The sequence below is a fragment of the Phymastichus coffea genome, unplaced genomic scaffold, assembly GCF_024137745.1.
Source record: "Phymastichus coffea isolate CEN01 unplaced genomic scaffold, Cenicafe_Pcof_1.1 PCOF00001, whole genome shotgun sequence".
NCBI lineage: Eukaryota > Metazoa > Arthropoda > Insecta > Hymenoptera > Eulophidae > Phymastichus > Phymastichus coffea.
Window position 1 is genome coordinate 5,607,194 of NW_026706812.1, and position 21,400 is coordinate 5,628,593.

General features: G+C 42.9%; 1 protein-coding gene across 4 annotated transcripts in view; it reads right to left on the minus strand.

The window, feature by feature from the left end:
* The window catches only part of LOC131675389 (anaphase-promoting complex subunit 1), an 896,320-nt gene that overhangs the window by 504,078 nt on the left and 370,842 nt on the right, over positions 1–21,400 (minus strand). For 3 of the 4 annotated variants that reach the window (XM_058954365.1, XM_058954359.1, XM_058954356.1), the window contains exons 10-11: positions 780–1,742; positions 465–721 (exon numbers count right to left, since the gene is read on the minus strand). The exons of the other annotated variant lie outside the window; for it this stretch is intronic. In XM_058954365.1, the coding sequence (XP_058810348.1) occupies positions 465–721; positions 780–1,742 (1,220 nt within the window). The remainder of the gene's footprint in view (positions 1–464; positions 722–779; positions 1,743–21,400) is intronic. 4 annotated transcript variants of the gene reach the window in all.

Below are 21,400 nucleotides of genomic sequence, written 5' to 3' on the forward strand. Positions count from 1 at the left end.
AGTTACTTCGGCCGGTGCTTGGTAATTATCGGCTGAAACAAAGAGAGTAATAGTTGACGCCTTCTCATTATGCGCCCAACTCTAGCCAATATAACTTGCCGAGAGCAGAAGAGAGAGGAAATGAGGCTAATGAGAAACAAACTTACTACCTGCTTTCGTCACATGATAATAATTTTGAAATGAACAAAAATATTAAACAAATATTAAGTAATTCTGTTAAATTTGATTCCGACTATAAAAATAAAACTTGGGATTTCCTTTTTTCGTACAACAAGGCTCATTACTGCACTGATTGAGAAAAATACATTCATATAACAGTGCTCATAAGTTAGAACATTTTTTCAGACTCAGATGATATTTGGAGCTTTATAAAAAATGTTCATATTATACCAAACTACTAGTTAAACTTTATATTTTAACAACCTAAGAAAAAAATAAAATATTAATAGAAGCAAATAACTTACAGTGTAATCAAAATTCATACCATCCTTAGCGTCACTTCTATCCAAATTGTGGTTTATTATTTTTTTAATATTCTGAATATGATCTGGATAATAGCTTGATTTTTCTTTTATTAATGCTGCAAGGTCTTGACGATCAATTAAATCGTAAATCAAATATGGCCAATTCGTGGGAGGACGTTCTCTACACTGATAAATAATACTCCTTATAACGAAATTTAATCCAAAAGGTGAGTTGTCTAGTTCTTTTTTATTAAAACCTGCAAATATATTTCTTTGAATACATTCAACTTATACTTTTAAAAAATAATTTATTACCTAAATCATAACACTGACGAGTAATATCTTCTATTTTTCTATTTTTATCATTGATGAATGATACACAGGCTGTCTTGCTTTTCGTTTCACTATTAATTTTTTTGAAGTAGTGGTCTAATTCCAAAATGCACTCAGCATCTTGTTCACTAAACAGACTTAATAGAATAATTATATTTCTGCTTTTTGTATTAACTCCATCTAAGTAAGGATAACTCGCTTTAAAGGAATAAGTTAGAAAACTATATAAAGCTTCGAAAATATTTGGAACATTTGAACTTATAAAATTTGGAATAATAATTTTATCTAAATCAAGTTTATTGAATTGAAATTCTATATCAGTATGATATAGAACGGGAAAATCATTTACGTAACGTTGCTGATACATGCTCAATTTTAAATCACCACTTATTTGATGTAGCAGTTTTGCTAATGAGACGATGTTTTCTGACATATTACAATGCATTTTCATTTCTTCATATAAAAGGTGTAGTGAAAATAATATGATTGGTAAGTGGGATGTATAAGTAGATTCAATGTTATTAATAATTTTCATATTTTCAGAATCTTCGGGAACAATCTTATGAACTGTATCTTCAGTGTTTATTCTTTTTAAACCAAGTACATCGTTGATATAAAGATCTACGTAGTTGGTACAATCGGACATGATCATATATAACCAATCGCTTACCGTTCCATTCTTGATAGTCTTTTGTTTTTTAGAAACAATATTAGGGCTGTTATAATATTCATATACTTGTTCTGAATCATTACTTTTAGTCGCGTACAGTTTACTAACATCGTAACCAAAAAGTGTAAAGAAAATGACTAAAAATAAGTGCCATTCTTGATTTAACGTTAAATCTTCAGGTCCCGGAGCATTTCTAGCCACATACCATTTGATCAGTAACTGCATTGCAATTTCTCGTGGCAAAATACTTTGAAGCGTTTGAAGACATTTTGAAACTGTAAATATATAATAAAAATAGAAATTTAATTATCAATTAATTTTACTGTAAATATATAATGAAAATCGAAATTTCAGTGTTAATTATTGTATAAAAATTCTTATTTAAATTCACAGCTACACAAAAAAAAAATTTTGAAGACTGGGATAGAGACACAGATATTTTATAGTATTTCAACTTGCTAAAGACAAATCTAGAACCTCCTTGATTTCATAAGGTCAGGCTCAAGATCATTTTAAGTTCAAATTAAGAAAAAACCATTAAATCGAAGCATCCCGCCAGGCATATAAGTTTTTAAAGTCGCTGAATCCAAATTCAGAATTTTATTGACCCTATTGGGTCCGGGCTTTTCAAAGTCAAAATAGAATACATCTTTTTTAAGCTAAGAAAGCCTAAAATTATCGCAAAAATAAATCTATGCTATACTAAACCGTAAAACATTGTTATACAGCCAACCCGTCGTATCTAATTTTGTATCCCCAAGATCATATAACTTGACTCCTGATACTCAAACAAAATTTAATTCTATATTATAGCGAACTGTCTATTAGTTTACTGTCAAATATGCAAAAATGTTTACCAATTAAATTGTATATTACAGCAATCACACAATTAATAAAATCTATGATATTAAACCTTATAATTATGTTACATGGTATTTTTAATGCTATTCTTGACTAAAAATTTACCCTGATTCAAAAATTAAAAAGTTGGTGTTAGCATTACCTATGTAAAAAAATTTTACAGAAAAACAAAATAAAATATTTCAGATATTTTTTACTGCTATAACAAGTTCTTTTATTATCAAATGATGTAAGCAATAATTTGCGTTTCCTATTTTCTTTCGATGTATTCTGCTTTAGCGTCTAACAAAAATCTACTATCATGTGATCATACCACCTTCTATAAGATAGAGCTACCATAAGTTTCGTTATGTAAGAGGTTGTAGCGTGCGGAATATTATAAAAATGTTAGTAACTCTGAGTACTCCCTTCGCACTTATCCTGGTAGTTTTTGGCGTTTTATGACGAGCAATATCAGTGGAAGGACTTATCCTAAAACAATATCTCTCGGTGATAGAGTTGTAACGAAGTCGGATTTCACCACCAATTCATTAAAGAGTGGACAAGTGAGGCACTCTCGCTCAAAGCAATCGAACGGAAAGGAGAGGATAGGTCAACTAGATTTCTACACTGTTTAAATTTAAACTCAAACTTATTATAATGACAATGAACTGAACTCTTGATTTTACTAAATACTTAATTTTAATAAACGGACTTAAACGACTAAACGAACGCATGCATAACCGATTACAATATTTAAATTATCCTTATAGGCGTCCAGCACGTGAGCGCATGCTACCTTTCTTAGTAAAACGTACTTCATTCTGCACCGCAATTGAGAGAGAGCTTCAGGAAGAGAGAAACAAAGACTTGACCTTATTACTGTCTTTCTGCGCTGGTAACCAACAGATGCACCATTCTCTAAGGATGTCGGCATTGGAGATGGTCCTCGCTGCCTCGATCCTTAGGCGGTAATTGGTCCAAGTCGTACGGCTCAGGATGGTCTTCTTCTGCCAAAACGACCTGATGCAACCTCTGATGCTTACTTCTCTGTTCTCTCTATGTTGACTGACTGATTGATTCTATGTCTGTTGTCTCGGCCGGCTTCCTTGTTATCGCCTTGTTTCGCTCTCTTGTATCTCCACTTAACCTACTTTTTAGGCAGCATGCAACGCACTGCTTAATGGTTACATGTCGCACGCTTATCAAAAGGTGCATAGTTCATGTGAGTACTCTCTCTCTCTCTTTCTTGCACGTTTTTGCGGTGCTCTTCGTCTTTAGGCTGGCTTGGCCTTATCAGGGAATCTTCAGTGGCTGAAACAAAGGCCCTCGTCAGACGCATTACTATAGTATGTCTAACGTTGAACACAATGCCTTGCCCACAGAAGAGGAAAAGGGAGAGAGACAGACGAAGGAAAAACATACTGCTTGCCGTCGTCACAGGGTAGTGGACAACACTCAGCATACTGCAGATTTTTCTGCGCAGCGTTTCTGATTAGCTATTTTGGCGTGGGATTCTCCTGTCTGTCCTCTGAGTTTTAAGGTTGATGATAACTATCTTTCATCAATGAATCTTAGTATGCTTGATATTGAGAGAGGCCAGAATGACATTGGTGAATCCTTAAAGCCGGGGTCTAATAATTTATTAGTATATTTTATTAACTATAACGGAGAATTCGAAATCACATCCGGCCGTACAAAATTATTTTTTAAGGTGCGGATTCGGGAAGCGCGAACGTTCCCATGATCGAATGATCCGCCGAGGTAAACGGATCAAAACGTACGTAAATGAATATCCCGAAATGAAGAGGGACACAGCAAAAGAATAAATTGTGACGAGAGCAGGCCGTGTGCCGGTCTCTCGTCTGCGTTTCTCCCTCCTCCACTCGGCAAGGCGTGTTGGCCAACGTTAGGCGCATTAAAGTACGCGCCTAACACTTGGTCTTTTTGTTTCAGCGCCAAGGACGGGCCAGCGCAGTTGAGCGCAAGAAAAAGTTGAGAAGCGCGGAGAGTGAGTGAGAAAAAGAGAGAGAGAGAGAGAGAGAGAGAGAGAGAGAGAGAGAGAGAGAGAGAGAGAGAGAGAGAGTACTAGGCCCATGCAGGGATAGGCAGACGCGCAACGCGTGACCGATAAGCGGTGCGTCGCGTGCCGCCTAACTAATAAGTCAAGGTAGGGAGAGGAGCGAGCGCCGCTGAGCGGCTGCAAAACGAGCGCAAGAATAAGTGCGTGAGGGAATCGAAGCCTAGTCCTACTAGAGTGCAGGAGTCGAAGCCTAGTCTTGCTAGAGTGCAGAGTGCAGTTTGGGATAGCAGGAGGGAAGGTCAACCCTATCGGCAACAGCTTTGTCTGCGACAGCAGCCAGCCCCACCTGCAAAGAGAGTCAACGTCGCCTGCGGATACCTGGGCAGCGATAGCTGCCAGTAACTAGCAACGATCTGAACAGCAGCGACAACCGGTACTTCCTGCGGCAGCACATTGCTCAGGATTCTCGACGTTGCGAGGAGCAGTACATAAAGGTTAAGCCTTCTTTACTTCTTTCTCTCTACACTCTCTCTCTCTCTCTCTGGTGATGCGACGACCGGTGCGCGTTGAGTAAGATAGCCAGGCATTCACGTGCCGGCTATCTAAAGATTCGCGCTTAAGATTAATTTATAATAGTGTAAGCTGCGACCGACGAATTGTCCAGGCGCCCACGTGCCGGGCAATTTACCCGGTATTGGTTCGCGTAGTTTTTAAGTAAGTTTGTAATAGGTTAAGTGCACGATTAGGTATTAGGATGAAATACGAAATATTTATTTGTGATTATTATAAGTAGTTTACTGTTGTTTTGTAGTTAGTTGGTTAATAATTAAACTATGTTATGCGCGCGTATGTTTAGTTTGAAAAATGATTAATAATAATAGGTTGTAAGTTTAATTTGATTTATGTCATTGTATAACTTATTTATAACCAATCCTCTCATTTCTCCCTCAATTGCCTTGAGCGAAAGCCCCTCACTTACCCCGCAAAATAATTGGTGACAAAGGAAGAGGAATCCTTGTCACATGGCATCCCTTGTGAGTCTGGCAATTGAGAGACAAGTGAGAAAAATGGTTTGATGGTAAATTTTTGAAATAACGGTTGACAGATTTTCTTTGTGAACTAAGGGCAGAGAGTGCGCGTAAAAGAATTTCGAGTTTCGGTATTTTGAATTCTTTGTTAGTGCTTGCCAGTGACCTTTCTTAGTAGCGCTGTCGGATGACAACGGTGCATCATTGAGTCGTTTTGAACTAGACGATTTCGTTCTTTCCTCGCTTTCGTTTTTCTTTGTTTTAAGAATTTTACTAAACTGCCTATTCAAAAATTACGGTAAGTAAATTTGTGTGAAAAATGGAATCAAATGTTCCAAAACACTTGAAATGCTGAAAGTGGCATACGGTGAGTCTACTTTAAGCCAAAAAAATGTTTACAAGTGGTATAAACTCTTCCAAGAAGGCCGAGAAGACACCGACAACAAACCTCGTTCTGGACGCTCCAGCACATCAACAACTGATGAGAATGTTGAAGAAGTGAAGAAAATAGTGCTGGGAAATCGTCGAATTACCATTAGAGAAATTGCTGATGATATTGGCATCTCATTTGGTTCGTGCCAATCAATTTTGACGAGTGTTTTAGACATGAGACGTGTGTCAGCGAAGTTTGTTCCGAAATTGCTCAATTTCGACCAAAAGAAACGTCGCATCAGCATCGCCCAAGAGCTACTGAATGACGTCAACGATGATCCAGATTTACTCAACAGGGTTATAACAGGTGACGAAACATGGGTATACGGTTATGACGTCGAGACTAAGACTCAATCTTCCCAGTGGAGTCATTCTGGATCACCAAGACCAAAAAAAGCACGCCAAATTCGATCAAAGGTAAAGGTTTTGCTTACAGTTTTCTTTGACTGCAGGGGCGTGGTCCATCATGAGTTCTTGCCACAGGGTAGAACAGTAAATAAGGAATATTACCTGCAAGTTATGCGCAATTTGCGCGAAGCAATCCGCCAGAAACGTCCGAATTTGTGGAAAAATAAAAATTGGCTTTTGCACCATAATAACGCCCCTGCTCACACATCGTTGCTTGTGCGCGAATTTTTGGCTAAAACCAACACAGTAACGATGCCACAGGCACCGTATTCCCCAGATCTGGCCCCCTGTGACTTCTTCTTGTTCCCAAAACTGAAGAGGCCCATGAAAGGACGGCGTTTTGCCACGATTGAGGAGATAAAGACGGCATCGAAGGATGGACTAAACAAGATCACAAAAAATGATTTTTTGAAATGGTTTGAGGATTGGAAAAAGCGTTGGCACAAGTGCATTATATCCGAGGGGGATTACTTTGAAGGAGATAAAATAAAAATTGATGAATAAATAAATATTTTTTGAGAAAAATAAAAATTCACCTTACTTTTTGATCACACCTCGTATGTGGAGGAAGCTGAAAGACTTTAAAAAGAATTTTTCTAGCGAATTCTGTCGACGATTGAACAGAGAACAATTTTACGGCGAATTAAGTCAAGGGACAGAGGGCGAGAATGAGAATATTACGGACTATGTCACGGCTTTTCAGACAATTCTACGCCGTTTTGATCGGCCCGTTTCGGTGAGACGCCAGTTAGCTATGATTATAGAGGGTCTACATCCAAGATATAAACGATACCTTAAAACTAAGACCTTCTCCGATCTAAATAGTTTTAAAGAAGCGGGTATGGCGCTCGAAGATCGCATAGCCGGTTGGAAAAGGTGGCAAAAGCCGCCCACGGCTGACGTAACGCTAATTCCGGAATCCGCGTACAGAGAGACGAAGAAGTCACCCAGTAAGCAAAAATCGGTCGAAACTATAGACGGTTTAAACGACGCGATTGACGAGGTCTTAGCAGTCGAATCTCCTAAAAAGAAAGCGCAGCAGCAAAACAAAAAACTAGGTAAAAAGGGCAAGAAGCAGAACGGTGAAATGGCCGTGGCTATTGCCGATAGGCAACAGCCACAGGTAAGAAACCAGCCTGCGAACGAAGCTGCGCCTGCTCGTCAGAGCGCGCAGGCTTCGTTGGCCCCGGCTGCAGGTGTAGCCGCTAGTCTAGTGCCTCAGCAGCGCAATCAGGGAGGTAGCAACTTAAATAGGCCATTTACGGGGGCTTGCTTCAATTGTAACGCGGTAGGACATAGGAGGGCGCAATGCCCGATAGCTCAGGTCAATCCGCGGGTAGTTTGTTATAAATGCCGACAACCGGGGCATTACGCTAACAACTGTCCAACGCGAACTTCAGAGCCAACATTATATTGCCAGGTTTGTGGGACAATCGGTTACGTGTTTAGAGAATGCCCTACTTGTAATCAGGTGAAGCAGGGAAACCTCAGCGCGGGAGCGGCTGACCGCTCGACGACTCCTGCCTAAGATGGGTTGAGCGGGCCATTGAGGTAGAGAAAGTGCTTCGCGTAAAGAGCAAAGACACCGTAGAAGAAAGAAATAGAGTTGAGGCAAAATGGGAAGGCAAGAACAAGGGAGAAACTACCAGTTCTGCGCCTCCTTTCGTGAATTGGGTAAAAGAGGAAGGCGAGAACAAGGTAGGAACTGCCAAATCTGCGCCACCTCTCTTAGACGAGGTAATAGGGGAATATTTGAAAGTCAAGGCTAAGGTCAAGCGTGCAGTATTTGTAGAATATGAGGATCCGGAAAAAGGGAGTAAGGAAATCGTTGAGTTTAAAAACGTGTTTAAAGGCGAGTTTAGTCGTTCGACATTGAAAGAAGCTCGGGCGCAAAGTGACGAGGGCGTAAGTTTCCCTAGTAGGATCAGCAATGAATCTGAAGAGGCAAATAAACGTGACTCGTTACAGCAGGACGCGGAATATCTTCAAAAAGATCGACACACTAACGCGTGAGAAATTTTGCCCGATAAGGATACGCATGATGCGATCGGGTTTAATAAATTTTGCGCAATAATTAGCTCCCCCGAGAAGTGCCCAGCGAGGCAAAATGAGTTGCCATCGTCACGCACGAATACGAATGAAGCAGGTTCGAGTATTTCGCCCACGGTTGGGCAGGCTTCGGAAAAGGCTCTTGCTTTCAGAAATCTGGGCGAACCTGTGGTAGAATTTGCTGGTAAGAATACGAGCTCAGGCGCTGCGCTCCCGTCGGAGCGGGCTGCGACAAAGGTCATGGTCACGCGCGATAGAAGTAACCTTGATGATAGTAGGGTTTTGTTGTTTGGACGTTCGGTCGTCGGTGCCGACGCACCTTCCGTTTTGGTGAGAGGAGGGTCTGACTGGAACTCAGAAATCCCGAAGAAAACGGCAGATAAATCAGATGCAGCGTTAGTTGCAGTGATAGAGAACAGGTTCTTTATCAAGATCGACATAGGCGGGCAAGTCTATACAGCACTGCTAGATTCAGGTGCCCAGGTATCGGTTGTAGGACCGAATCTCGGCTTACGGTTTAGGGATCATTTAAAGCCGCCTACAATATTCGTACAGGGCATCTCGGGTGAGAAGACGCAAACTTGGGGCGACTTAAAGCTGAGTTTTGAAATTGGCGGCAGGACGGTATGGTTAATTGCGACGGTAGTATCTACGCTTAAGCACGAATTGATTTTAGGAGCCGACTTTTGAATAGCGTGGAATATAAATATTAGCTACGGTAATCGCGCTTGGCGGGCAGGTGACCAAGGCAATTGGTATCCGTTAGCAGAGCAGAGTAATAACTGCCGCCCTCTAACCCGAAACTCCTACACCCGAATTCATCAACCCTCGAACTGGTTACTCTGCCATGCTGTAAGCCTAAACTCTTAACACCAATTTCCTTAACCCTCGAATTGGTTACCCTGCCACGCTCTAACCCCGAACTCCTTCACCCGTATTTCATCAATACACGAGATGGTTACCCTGCCACGCTCTAACCCCAAACTCCTACACCCGAATTTCCTTAACCAACGAGCTGGTTACCCTGCCACTTTCTAACCCCGAACTCCTACACCTGAATTACATTAACCCTCGAGCTAGTTACCCTGCCAAGCTCTAACCCCGAACTCCTACACCCGAATTTCCTTAACCCTCGAGCTGGTTACCCTGCCACTCTCTAACCCGAACTCCTACACCCGAATTTCATCATCCCTCGAGCTGGTTACCCTGCGACGCTGTAACCCGTAACTACTACACCCCAATTTCAACAGCCCTCGAGCTGGTTACCCTGCCACGCTCTAACCTCGAACTCCTTCACCCGTATTTCATCAATCCTCGAGCCGGTTACCCTGCCACGCTCTAACCTATACTACTACACACGAATTTCATCAATCCTCGAGCTGGTTACGCTGCCATGCTGTAATACTAAACTCTTAACCCCAATTTCCTTAACCCTAGAGCTGGTTTACATGCCACGCTCTGACCCGAACTCCTACACCCGAATTTCATCAACCCTCGAGTTGGTTACGCTGCCATGCTGTAAGCCTAAACTCTTAACACCAATTTCCTTAACCCTCGAATTGGTTACCCTGCCACGCTCTAACCCCGAACTCCTTCACCCGTATTTCATCAATACACGAGATGGTTACCCTGCCACGCTCTAACCCCAAACTCCTACACCCGAATTTCCTTAACCAACGAGCTGGTTACCCTGCCACTTTCTAACCCCGAACTCCTACACCTGAATTACATTAACCCTCGAGCTAGTTACCCTGCCAAGCTCTAACCCCGAACTCCTACACCCGAATTTCCTTAACCCTCGAGCTGGTTACCCTGCCACTCTCTAACCCGAACTCCTACACCCGAATTTCATCATCCCTCGAGCTGGTTACCCTGCGACGCTGTAACCCGTAACTACTACACCCCAATTTCAACAGCCCTCGAGCTGGTTACCCTGCCACGCTCTAACCTCGAACTCCTTCACCCGTATTTCATCAATCCTCGAGCCGGTTACCCTGCCACGCTCTAACCTATACTACTACACACGAATTTCATCAATCCTCGAGCTGGTTACGCTGCCATGCTGTAATACTAAACTCTTAACCCCAATTTCCTTAACCCTAGAGCTGGTTTACATGCCACGCTCTGACCCGAACTCCTACACCCGAATTTCATCAACCCTCGAGTTGGTTACGCTGCCATGCTGTAATACTAAACTCTTAACCCCAATTTCCTTAACCCTAGAGCTGGTTTACATGCCACGCTCTGACCCGAACTCCTACACCCGAATTTCATCAACCCTCGAGTTGGTTACGCTGCCATGCTGTAATCCTAAACTCTTAACCCCAATTTCCTTAACCGTGGAGCTCGTTTTCATGCCACGCTCTGACCCGAACTTCTACACCCCAATTTCATCAATCCTCGAGCTGCTTACGCTGCCATGCTGTAATACTAAACTCCTAACCCCAATTTCCTTAACCAACGAGCTGGTTACTCTGCCACGCTCTGACCCGAACTCCTACATAGCAATTTCATCATCCCTCGAGCTGGTTACCATACCATGCTGTAATCCTAAACTCTTAACCCCAATTTCCTTAACCCTAGAGCTCGTTTTCATGCCACGCTCTGACCCGAACTCCTACACCCCAATTTCATCAATCCTCGAGCTGCTTACGCTGCCATGCTGTAATACTAAACTCTTAACCCCAATCTCCTTAACCCTCGAGCTGGTTACCCTGCCACGCTCTAACCTCGAACTCCTTCACCCGTATTTCATCAATCCTCGAGCCGGTTACCCTGCCACGCTCTAACCTATACTACTACACACGAATTTCATCAATCCTCGAGCTGGTTACGCTGCCATGCTGTAATACTAAACTCTTAACCCCAATTTCCTTAACCCTAGAGCTGGTTTACATGCCACGCTCTGACCCGAACTCCTACACCCGAATTTCATCAACCCTCGAGTTGGTTACGCTGCCATGCTGTAATACTAAACTCTTAACCCCAATTTCCTTAACCCTAGAGCTGGTTTACATGCCACGTTCTGACCCGAATTCCTACACAGCAATTTCATCATCCCTCGAGCTGGTTACCCTACCATGCTGTAATCCTAAACTCTTAACCCCAATTTCCTTAACCGTGGAGCTCGTTTTCATGCCACGCTCTGACCCGAACTTCTACACCCCAATTTCATCAATCCTCGAGCTGCTTACGCTGCCATGCTTTAATACTAAACTCCTAACCCCAATTTCCTTAACCAACGAGCTGGTTACTCTGCCACGCTCTGACCCGAACTCCTACATAGCAATTTCATCATCCCTCGAGCTGGTTACCATACCATGCTGTAATCCTAAACTCTTAACCCCAATTTCCTTAACCCTAGAGCTCGTTTTCATGCCACGCTCTGACCCGAACTCCTACACCCCAATTTCATCAATCCTCGAGCTGCTTACGCTGCCATGCTGTAATACTAAACTCTTAACCCCAATTTCCTTAACCCTAGAGCTGGTTTACATGCCACGTTCTGACCCGAATTCCTACACAGCAATTTCATCATCCCTCGAGCTGGTTACCCTACCATGCTGTAATCCTAAACTCTTAACCCCAATTTCCTTAACCGTGGAGCTCGTTTTCATGCCACGCTCTGACCCGAACTTCTACACCCCAATTTCATCAATCCTCGAGCTGCTTACGCTGCCATGCTGTAATACTAAACTCTTAACCCCAATTTCCTTAACCCTAGAGCTGGTTTTCATGCCACGCTCTGACCCGAACTCCTACACAGCAATTTCATCATCCCTCGAGCTGGTTACCCTACCATGCTGTAATACTAAACTCTTAACCCCAATTTCCTTAACCCTAGAGCTGGTTTTCATGCCACGCTCTGACCCGAACTCCTACACCCGAATTTCATCAACCCTCGAGTTGGTTACTCTGCCATGCAGTAACCCCAAACTCCTAACCCCAATTTCCTTAACCAACGAGCTGGTTACTCTGCCACGCTCAAGCTACAGGTAAAATTATTTAATTTGTTAATTTTCTGATCGGTACTTTAGTTACATTGCCAGCCTGCTGTAGTTTTAGTCTCGTACCCGTGGAAAATCGCTTATGCGTTGACCGAAAAGAGACAGTCACGTCTGAGTAACTCTTGTCAATTCGCGATCATTGCGTGAGACGTAACATAATGGCCATCGCAATCACTGATCTAAATCCCATCGAATTACTCTGCGAAGATTTAGATCCAGCTATACGTAAGGTGTGTACGAGTTTAAAATCCTATTTATGGGAAATTTTACAGCAAAAAGGGAAAGAAATTACAAGTGAGAAATTAAAAAAATTTACTAGCAAACATGCCTTGATTATGTAATGCTGTAATACAAAAAAATGTTTAAATATGAAGTACCAATTGTTATAGTGCATATGTACATAGATGCTGATTTATTTAGTTTATTAAGATGTCATAAATACAAACACTACTATTATTTAGTATGTTTAAAATAATGCTAGAGGATTCTATCAGGCAGCATTTGAAAGATTTTGAAAGTTCCTTTCAAAAATTTCTAGTCGATTTATTACTTAATTTTTTTACAAAATGGCGTGGAATCTAAACGTGTCCAAATAAATTATTTTTTTTAATACTTCAATTCTGATACAATGATAGAGAAACTACTTTACTTACATTCTAAGATATATAGGCTGAAAGATGGTAGAAAAATCTTCAAAATTATAAGCTGCAGATATCTACAACGTTCTCAACAAGAGTTACAAAATTTTTAATTTTATACCCTTTTCAGTTATGTGGCCATATCATTTGAGCAAGAATATAACATACCACTAAAAGCAAAACTAGATATTAATTATATAATGGAAAATTGCAGCGGTAGTCGATTCGATTAATCGATCCGTTGGCGATTCGTATACTCGCGATGTTAGTTCGAACGACTAAGAGAGAGACGGAACGCGCGAGGGTTTAAATAGGCAGTTAAGCCTCAGCTGCTTTTGAGAAAGTACCGCCGATTTAGCTTTCACTGTGATTCGTCATTATCTATTATAAAATTTCTGGGATTTTGAAACGTGCGTCAGTGTAGCGAGGAAACATCTCAATAGCAGCATCCGAATCAGCAGCATTCGAAGAAGCAGCAGCTAAAGCAGCAAATATTTGGAATCGAGCGAGACAGCGCAGCTGATCCAAGGAGCACCGTCTACATTTTCTTTCAACAATTACGGCTGATCACCGTAATTGCACCGCAGGGTAGGTGTACCTCCCTATTATCGTACGACAAGATACTTTCGAAAGTATATTGTCTATCGCCAGCATAATTTTTTGTATTCGCGCCGACAGTTAGATTTTCGAATTCTCTCTCTTTCTCTCTCTCTCTTTCACCAAATTGTTAATAATAATTGTAAATCCTATTTCGCGTGCGTTAGTCTTTCGGCCCATAAAAGACTGTAGTTTTTAGTAATTAAACATTATTAATTTTATTCGCCATTTACGTCATTTCGTTTTCTCGTATAAAGGCTTAAACTTTAATCCGATTTCGTCTGGGAGATTAGCCGGATTAAGCATTAAGTCACTCACACCTAAAATAGATCGAGTGTCACAAGTCAAGTGACTTAAGGTGAGTTCAACTCGGTTGGAAAGAAGACATTCAAACGAAAGTATTAAACGTAAAGGCGAACCATACGTGTTTAACAGAGCGGTGGTTAGCTCTGCATCGTGAGAGTTTGTGCGTTGATAAATTTCTCATTTTGTAGGATAACGACCCCGTTACATGGCACCCAACTGGTGTTAAAACCCTCTGCAAGGAAGAAAACGGAATCGCTTCGACCTTTTTTCTCATAAATTGTCAAATTTATTGTAATAAGGGCCGAAAGCGATGATAAATAGTAGGTCGAAGTAATTCTAAATCCTTCTAAGGTATCAGGTGCTAGCCCGTTTGAGCCATAGTTTGGTGGATAAGGGGGGGAGGGCGGAAGCATCTGAGTAACGATATTGATAGAGAGCATGAGCCAAACGTGCAGTCCAGGATATATTAGCCAGACGGAGAAAGCAAACAGCAGGCTCCGACCTTAGGTAGGATATTTTTATCTTATAATTAGATAGTTTCCGGAGACTGTACGCACTTAGAATCTTGCGAGTTTTCGCCTTAAAAATAGAAGGCATTAAGGGTAGTTACAATAATTAGTGTATACCCCGCTCATACCTTGGGTGAGAGAAAGCGGTAGTGGTCGATTAGGCCGATAATTTTAAACATCGACCGCATCCTACACTCATGCGGAGGCAAGATAGCTCTGTTGTCAGCCCAGATCGACACGTGGGCATTAGAGCTGACCTCGGCACAGCGTGAACGCTACTTGGCGGATCTAGAACTGCGCAAGGATATAAGTGTCATCCAGCAGACGGCTAGGCTTGGGAGATGGTTGCTCGGTGAGTAAACCGTCACAGATTTTGAAGAGACCACGCGCAGTAAAGAGGTGGTGGGGCGCAGGAGGCGCACCCGAAAAGCGTGGCTCGATACAATCTGTGACGACTTGGAAAACCTCAGCGCAGAAGAGAAGAGCGACCATCCCCTGAGACTCATCAACAGGGAGGGAATGTCCTTGACAAGTATCTCAATGACTTTCGCCGGCCCGGATGAGATCTCGGAGGTTGAAGCCAGCCGCAAAGAAGAGGATGAAATAATCCAAAAGGTCCTCCATACCCAGGAACAGGAGGAGGGGGAGAAGAGACTTAGCAATCCGGATCTTAGGTAGCAGGAATCCTGCACCTGGAAGGAGTCTCAAGAAGAATTATCCTTAAGCGAAGCCTTCCGGGAAATAGAGTACCTGAAGGAGGGAGTCGACCGTAGCCGCAAGCTGGTAGGTATAATCCTAGAAGTCCTTCAGACTCTACAGGGCATACAGGTGTGTGGGGGCCGCGAGGCGCAGGACATGCGTTAAAGAATACGAGAGCTGGAGGACGGAATGCATGAAATGGCCAATGCAGCCCGTTCTTCACAGCATTAATTGATTCAACCGCGCTCCATACGTCATGTGTACTTTCAGAACACATTCACCTGTCACTGCGATTTTGGGATTCCCGGAAGCATACCGGCTCCTTCAAGTCCCGCACCCAGGAGAAGGGACGTCACCACACCGGAAACCCTCTAAAGTAGAGGAGGTGGAGTGGATCCAGAGGAATACGGGAGACCCGCACCTGTTCGACAGAGGAGTCGAAGAGGCTCGTCTGGCACCGGTCGTCACTTATCCTCAGGGCTCTCCACAACCCGAGATGTTTAGAAAATTATCCGCGGATGGACATTGAGGTTTGCGAGCAGTAGAGCACAGAGCGGGGACACGTTTCTGTCAAGGTTGAAAGACCTGCGCATGGGCGCAGGAATAACTGACGACGAAGTACTTTGTTACTTATCAGACATCCTCGAAGGTAACGTGAAGAACCTGGTAGAATAACAATAAGTACCAGTGGCTCAGTTACGCCGAATTCGTCGCCGACGCCCGAGAATAGTTCGGCACAAGTATGCAACAGGAACAAAGGCTGTTGCAGGAAACTCAGAACCGATTCCAAGGCGAAGACGAATTGGTTAGAGTCTGCGTGTCCAATCTGGTGGCTTTTGTCAATAGACTGGAACCACCAATGCCCTTCGAGAGGTTATTAGACATGCTCTATGCAAATCTTCTTCAGCTGCGTCGGAGCAAGTTGACGTGGATACGCGAGTTCAACAGGAGAGCGACTGAAGTACAAAACAATTTGTCTTATAGTCGTCGTCCACGCGTATTCGCGGACCCTAATACGACGATCTTCCCTCAACACGTCTAACAGCCGAGCAAAAGAACGGCTGGTAGTAAATCCCAAACCGCTGCAGTGACCAGCGAAGGAAAGGCGCATCGAAGAAGGAAGGAGATCCACAGCGCGGACAGGGTGTGGAGAACCCTACCATGAGGCCTACCGAGCGAGCGACGGTATCGGCTACGCAAACTTCTGATAACAAGATGGAGGAGCGTCTGGAGGGCATCGAGAAAATCCTGCGCAAATGGCCAAACAAAGGCAGGACAACCCTCCAGGACAGCGCAAAAGCCGATGGCGTGGGAAAAGGATGAACTTTTCTCTTCCCAGGTCTCCTGGCGAGCGGCGAGGATAGAGGCGAAAGATGGACTTTACGAAGCCGCTCCAGTGTTCCGCTTGTGGTAAATTATGTTTCAGCCGTAAACTCTGTCCAGATTGCAACAAGGGAAACGGCAACGAGAGCGAAGAGTTAGTCTTTCGGCCCATAAAAGACTGTAGTTTTTATTAATTAAACATTATTAATTTTATTCGCCATTTATGTCATTTCGTTTCCTATTAGCTTAATATATCTATAAAGGCTTAAGTTTTAATCTGATTTTGTCTAGGGGATTAGGCGGATTAAGCATTAATTCACTCACACCTAAGACAGATCGATTGTCACAATTCAAGTACTTAAGGTGAGTTCAACTCGGTTGGAAAGAAGATACTGAAACAAAAGTATCAAACGTAAAGGCGAATACACGTATAACCATACGTGTTTAACGGAGCGGCGGTTAGCTCTGAATCGTGGGAGTTTGTGCGTTAATAAATTTCTTATTTTATAGGATAATCACTCTGTTACAAAATCTAAATAGCAACATTTATAACGCCATTAAAAATGTAACACCATGTTATTCGTTAGATAAAAAAACAAACTTAACAAATTCTAAAACTGTTACTGGCAAAATAAAACAAAAAAAATTAAGAAAAATATGGCAGCAGACTAGATTAAAAACTGATAAAACAAAATATAATCTATCAATTAATGAAATTGAAAAAATACTTTACGGTAAAAAGAAATCAGAAAAAAACTAAACTATTTAATAAGTCTAACTGTACCTGAGCTATCTGATTATTCACTCTAGAGAGCAACTAAAAAAATAAAAAAATTCCAAAAATTTTCATCATATATTGCAACGATTACCGAAAATCGTTTCGACTCGCGTAGGTTAAGAAGCGGCTGAGCGTAGCAGCCGCGATCGGTTTGAGAGAGAGAGGGCGCGTAGGGGCAATGACCGTAAGGGGAGAGTTCGACAATCAGTATGACTGTGTCACTCAGTCCGGCGAGAGCTTAGCTATCGTTTTGCGTTGCCAACACATTGAACATTTTCGAGTGAGATCCAGGAAGCCGGGATTTATCGTTAGGGAGTGCTGCAGTGGGTGTGCACATAGCGAGGCGTGTGCAGTGACGACAAGTGACAATAAACAGTGCGGTGGAACGAGTTCGCGCACTGTTCAACGTGCGCGGCTCCGACACCTGCAATACTAGGTGCGTTACCCCGACGACGACTGGGGCAGCATCAGCAGTCCCGGCAGCAACAAACACAGCGGAGCGCAACAGCAGCAGATTAGCGAGCATCGAAGCGTCCGATCAACAGCTAGTGCGCCGGATACGGTTGGCTACCGTATCCCCATCTGATCCGCGGTAGGTGCTCAAAATTATTTATTGTCGTTTGTAGGCGATCCCGCGCAGCGTGCGCGGTTAAATTGTTTAAAGCGTGCAAGCGTTTAGACCGCGACGGTCGCGAGTTTTTCTCTCTCTCTCCCCTCATTTGCATTGTCAATCATATTCGCGTGCGTGAGTCTCTCGGCAAGTCCCTCCCGTGTATCCGATTGAATTTAATAAAGCGATCATCAGTTATTCGTAACCGAGTTATTGTTTCGTCTTTCCTTTGTCCGGGGTGCATGTTATTGTTTACGTCTTATTCGAATAAGCCGGTAAAAAGGCACGGGTCGCGTAGACATCGAGAGAAGCGACTTGCCAACTGAGATACCAGCAGCGGCCGACGGAGCGCTGCGAAGCAAGCGCGACAGCGCCGCCAAGTGGCGAGTCCGCGAACCCAACTCCGCTTGGCGAGGGAACTCTGCGCAGGCGCACTCCCGGACAAGGTAGGTTAACGTGCTTACGGCACGTAGATAACAAGGCGTCGTTTGACCGAAATAACGAGTAGGTTTAATAGGTTAACGGTTAAACGGCAGCCTGTTACAATATCTTAAAAAATAATATGATGTGGGTAAAAATAATATTGATGAAGCTAATACATTTGCTAAATATTTACAAATCGTATTCAGACCATTATAACGTAAAATATCAAAAGAAGAACAAAATTTACTAAATAGCAAGCAAAGTAACAATTATAATAACCAGTATAATTATAATACTAGTTTTATTTTATTTTAACAACGTAAAAATAAAACACGTAAGTTACATATTTCATCAATTAAAAAATAAAAAATATCATAGATATGATAATATAAATGCAGAATTATTGAAAGAACTTCCCATTAAAGCAGTGAGATACAAAACTATTATATTAAATTTAATATTACGTCTACATTATTTTCCTACGGTAAGGAAAACAGTAACAATAATATTTATATCAAAACTGGGTAAAGTGCTTCAGCATGCCACATCTTACAGGCTAATTAGTCTACTGCCTGCGCTTTCTAAAATTTGTGAAAAAAAATAATAAAGAGAGTAAATAAAGTCTTACAATATCAAAACATCACTGTTCATGCTTTCGAAATAATCATGTCTGCTTTCGAAATAATCATGTCACAATAGAACACATAAATAAAGTTACTACCAAAAGAAGAAATACCGTTGAAATAAACGAATATTATAATGCAGTATTCCTTCCTTTAGCTCAAGCTTTTGATGAAGTTTAACACCAAGGAACTAATAGATATATCAACAACTTCAAGATTTAAAAATATAAAATACCATTTATAGCAAAATAATATAACATACTATATAACGCACTGGTACAGATCATAGGTGAAGTACCTACACGTAATATTAAATATTATTGTAAGCAATTGTTGGAATCAATGTAATACTATTTACTTATTGTTCAATAGACAGATCGTAAATATTACTAGAAATAAAAAAAAAATGTTATTCGGATGTTGACCTTGATTTGACCTCGGATTCATCTTAGTCGTAACATTTTCCGTAACATTATGTCACCAACTGCCGAAAACTTACAAACATCCCATATAGATAAGCAATCTAAATTACAAAACAATTCAAGGGTAACATTGAAATCATTTTTATTATAAATTCTCGTAGAAAATTACTATCGAATAAATTGCTAAAAATGCGTAGATTCTTTTTTATTTGAGGAGTAAATAAAACATAAGCATATGTTTGTGAAAATACCATTTTCCTTAAAAAGACATTTGTATCTTGCAGACAATATGTCACCAATCTTAAATATTAAATTTAAATGTAATTAATTTCTTTTATGAAAGCCACATTTTACAGTATTTATTAATAACTATTTCTCATTGACATTGAAATATCGAATCAGTTATCATATTAACATTAAGACAGTCGACTGTGCAAATACAAAAGACTATGCAAATAATTTCTGAAAAATATAATCTAAATACCACTGCAACGATTGTCGAAAATCGTTAGGACTCGCGTAGACTGTCGAGCGTGGCTAAGTGTTATAGCTGTGATCGGCTTAGGATAGAGACAGAGAGAGGGCGCGTTAGGGGCAATGACCGGGAGGGGAGAAGTAGCGAGCCAGTATGACTGTGTTCTTCAGTCCGGCGACATCGCAGGTTTTGCTATCCGAAACAACAACGAGTGAAACCGTGCCAATTAGGATACAGCAGGACTAGATAGATAATTTGTGAGTGGAGTGACGAGTGCGCACACTGCATAACGTGTGCGGCGTCGGCAGCAGAAACCACAACCTCAGTTGCACCCACGGCGCAACGCAACAACAGCAGCGAAGGGCGGTTGCAAAGGCAGTTCGTCGTCTTAGCGTAACTGGATACGGTTGGCCACCGTATCCTCATCGAATCAGCGGTAAGCTGAACCCGGTGGAGCTAGCAAACAGTTAGTCTCCACCTATAGGCAGGTAATTGCGAGTGGAAGTTCTTACTTCCTTTGTTTACGCGGCACCTGCACACGCCCACGAGCCTCGTGGGTTGCTGCCTTGTAATTTAAGGCGTATTAAAATAGTTGCCAGTAAAAGTTGCAACACCCCGCTCACGCCTTGGGCGATAGGAGGCGGTAGTGGTCGAATAGGTAAAGTAACCTCAACCGTCACCTACGCCCGTTGTAGACGGTATGAACGATACCGCCGATGCGATAACCCGATGGGCATCGGAACTGCCTTCTATACACAGCTTGACAGGTACCTGACGCAACTGGAGTTGGGCACAGATGGTCCCAAGCTGATGCAAGCGGTCCGGATGGCATATTGGCTATTGGGCGAGTACATTGACCAAGACTTCCAAGGAGCCGCATTGGACAGGGATGCGGCGCAACGTAGGAGAAGAAGCCGAGAGAGATGGCTCGAGACCAGACGCCAAGAGCTCGAGGCAGCTGATGTCGAGGATCTCGTCGCCCATCCACTCATGCTGTTATACAGCGATGAGACGGTGGAGGCGAACCTGACGCGGACTCTCGCGGTCTTCGCCAACCTCGATGAGGATAGTCGGAGCGGTAGTGGGGAGCGAGAGCCCGTCGAGGAGTCTGGGACCAGCGTAGCCAGTGGGCCTCCGGAAGGGGTTAGCAGTGGACGTGAGGGTTCCACCGGATCGCTGGGTAGGCGAAGAGCTCGTCGTTTCGAGAACGAAGAGCTACACCCTCAAGAAGACGAGGAGGAACGGTGCGTGACCGAGTGGTTGAAAGAAGAAATTGAGCGCAACCGTGTCGGGATCAACCGCATACTTGAGATGCTGGAGAGGCACGATCAAGTATGCGCGCGGTGGAGCGACCAGGTGACCGCCCTGTAGGTGGAGGTCCAGCAGTTGAGGAGCACGGACCCCACAAATCGACAAAGTGTCGTACAGGAGCGGCCCAGGAGAACCGTGGACTTTCAGTCCTCGTACACGTGCCACTACGACCCGAGGGTACCAGGAAGTACCCTGGAACCCACGAGACCGACCCCTGGTGAGCCTCGAGAGGCTTCTCAAAGGCAGGCGCCTCTACGGACGGAGCAGCCGCCGCGGAGAGAACCAATCGACGCCAACATTGGTGAAGGGCAGGCGATCCCGAACAGATCAGACTGGTACGATACCAACGCGGCGTCAGGATTCTATACGACTCGGGATGCGGGTAGAATAGTCCGAGGATGGAAGCTGCGATATTCGGGTACGGCTTCAAAG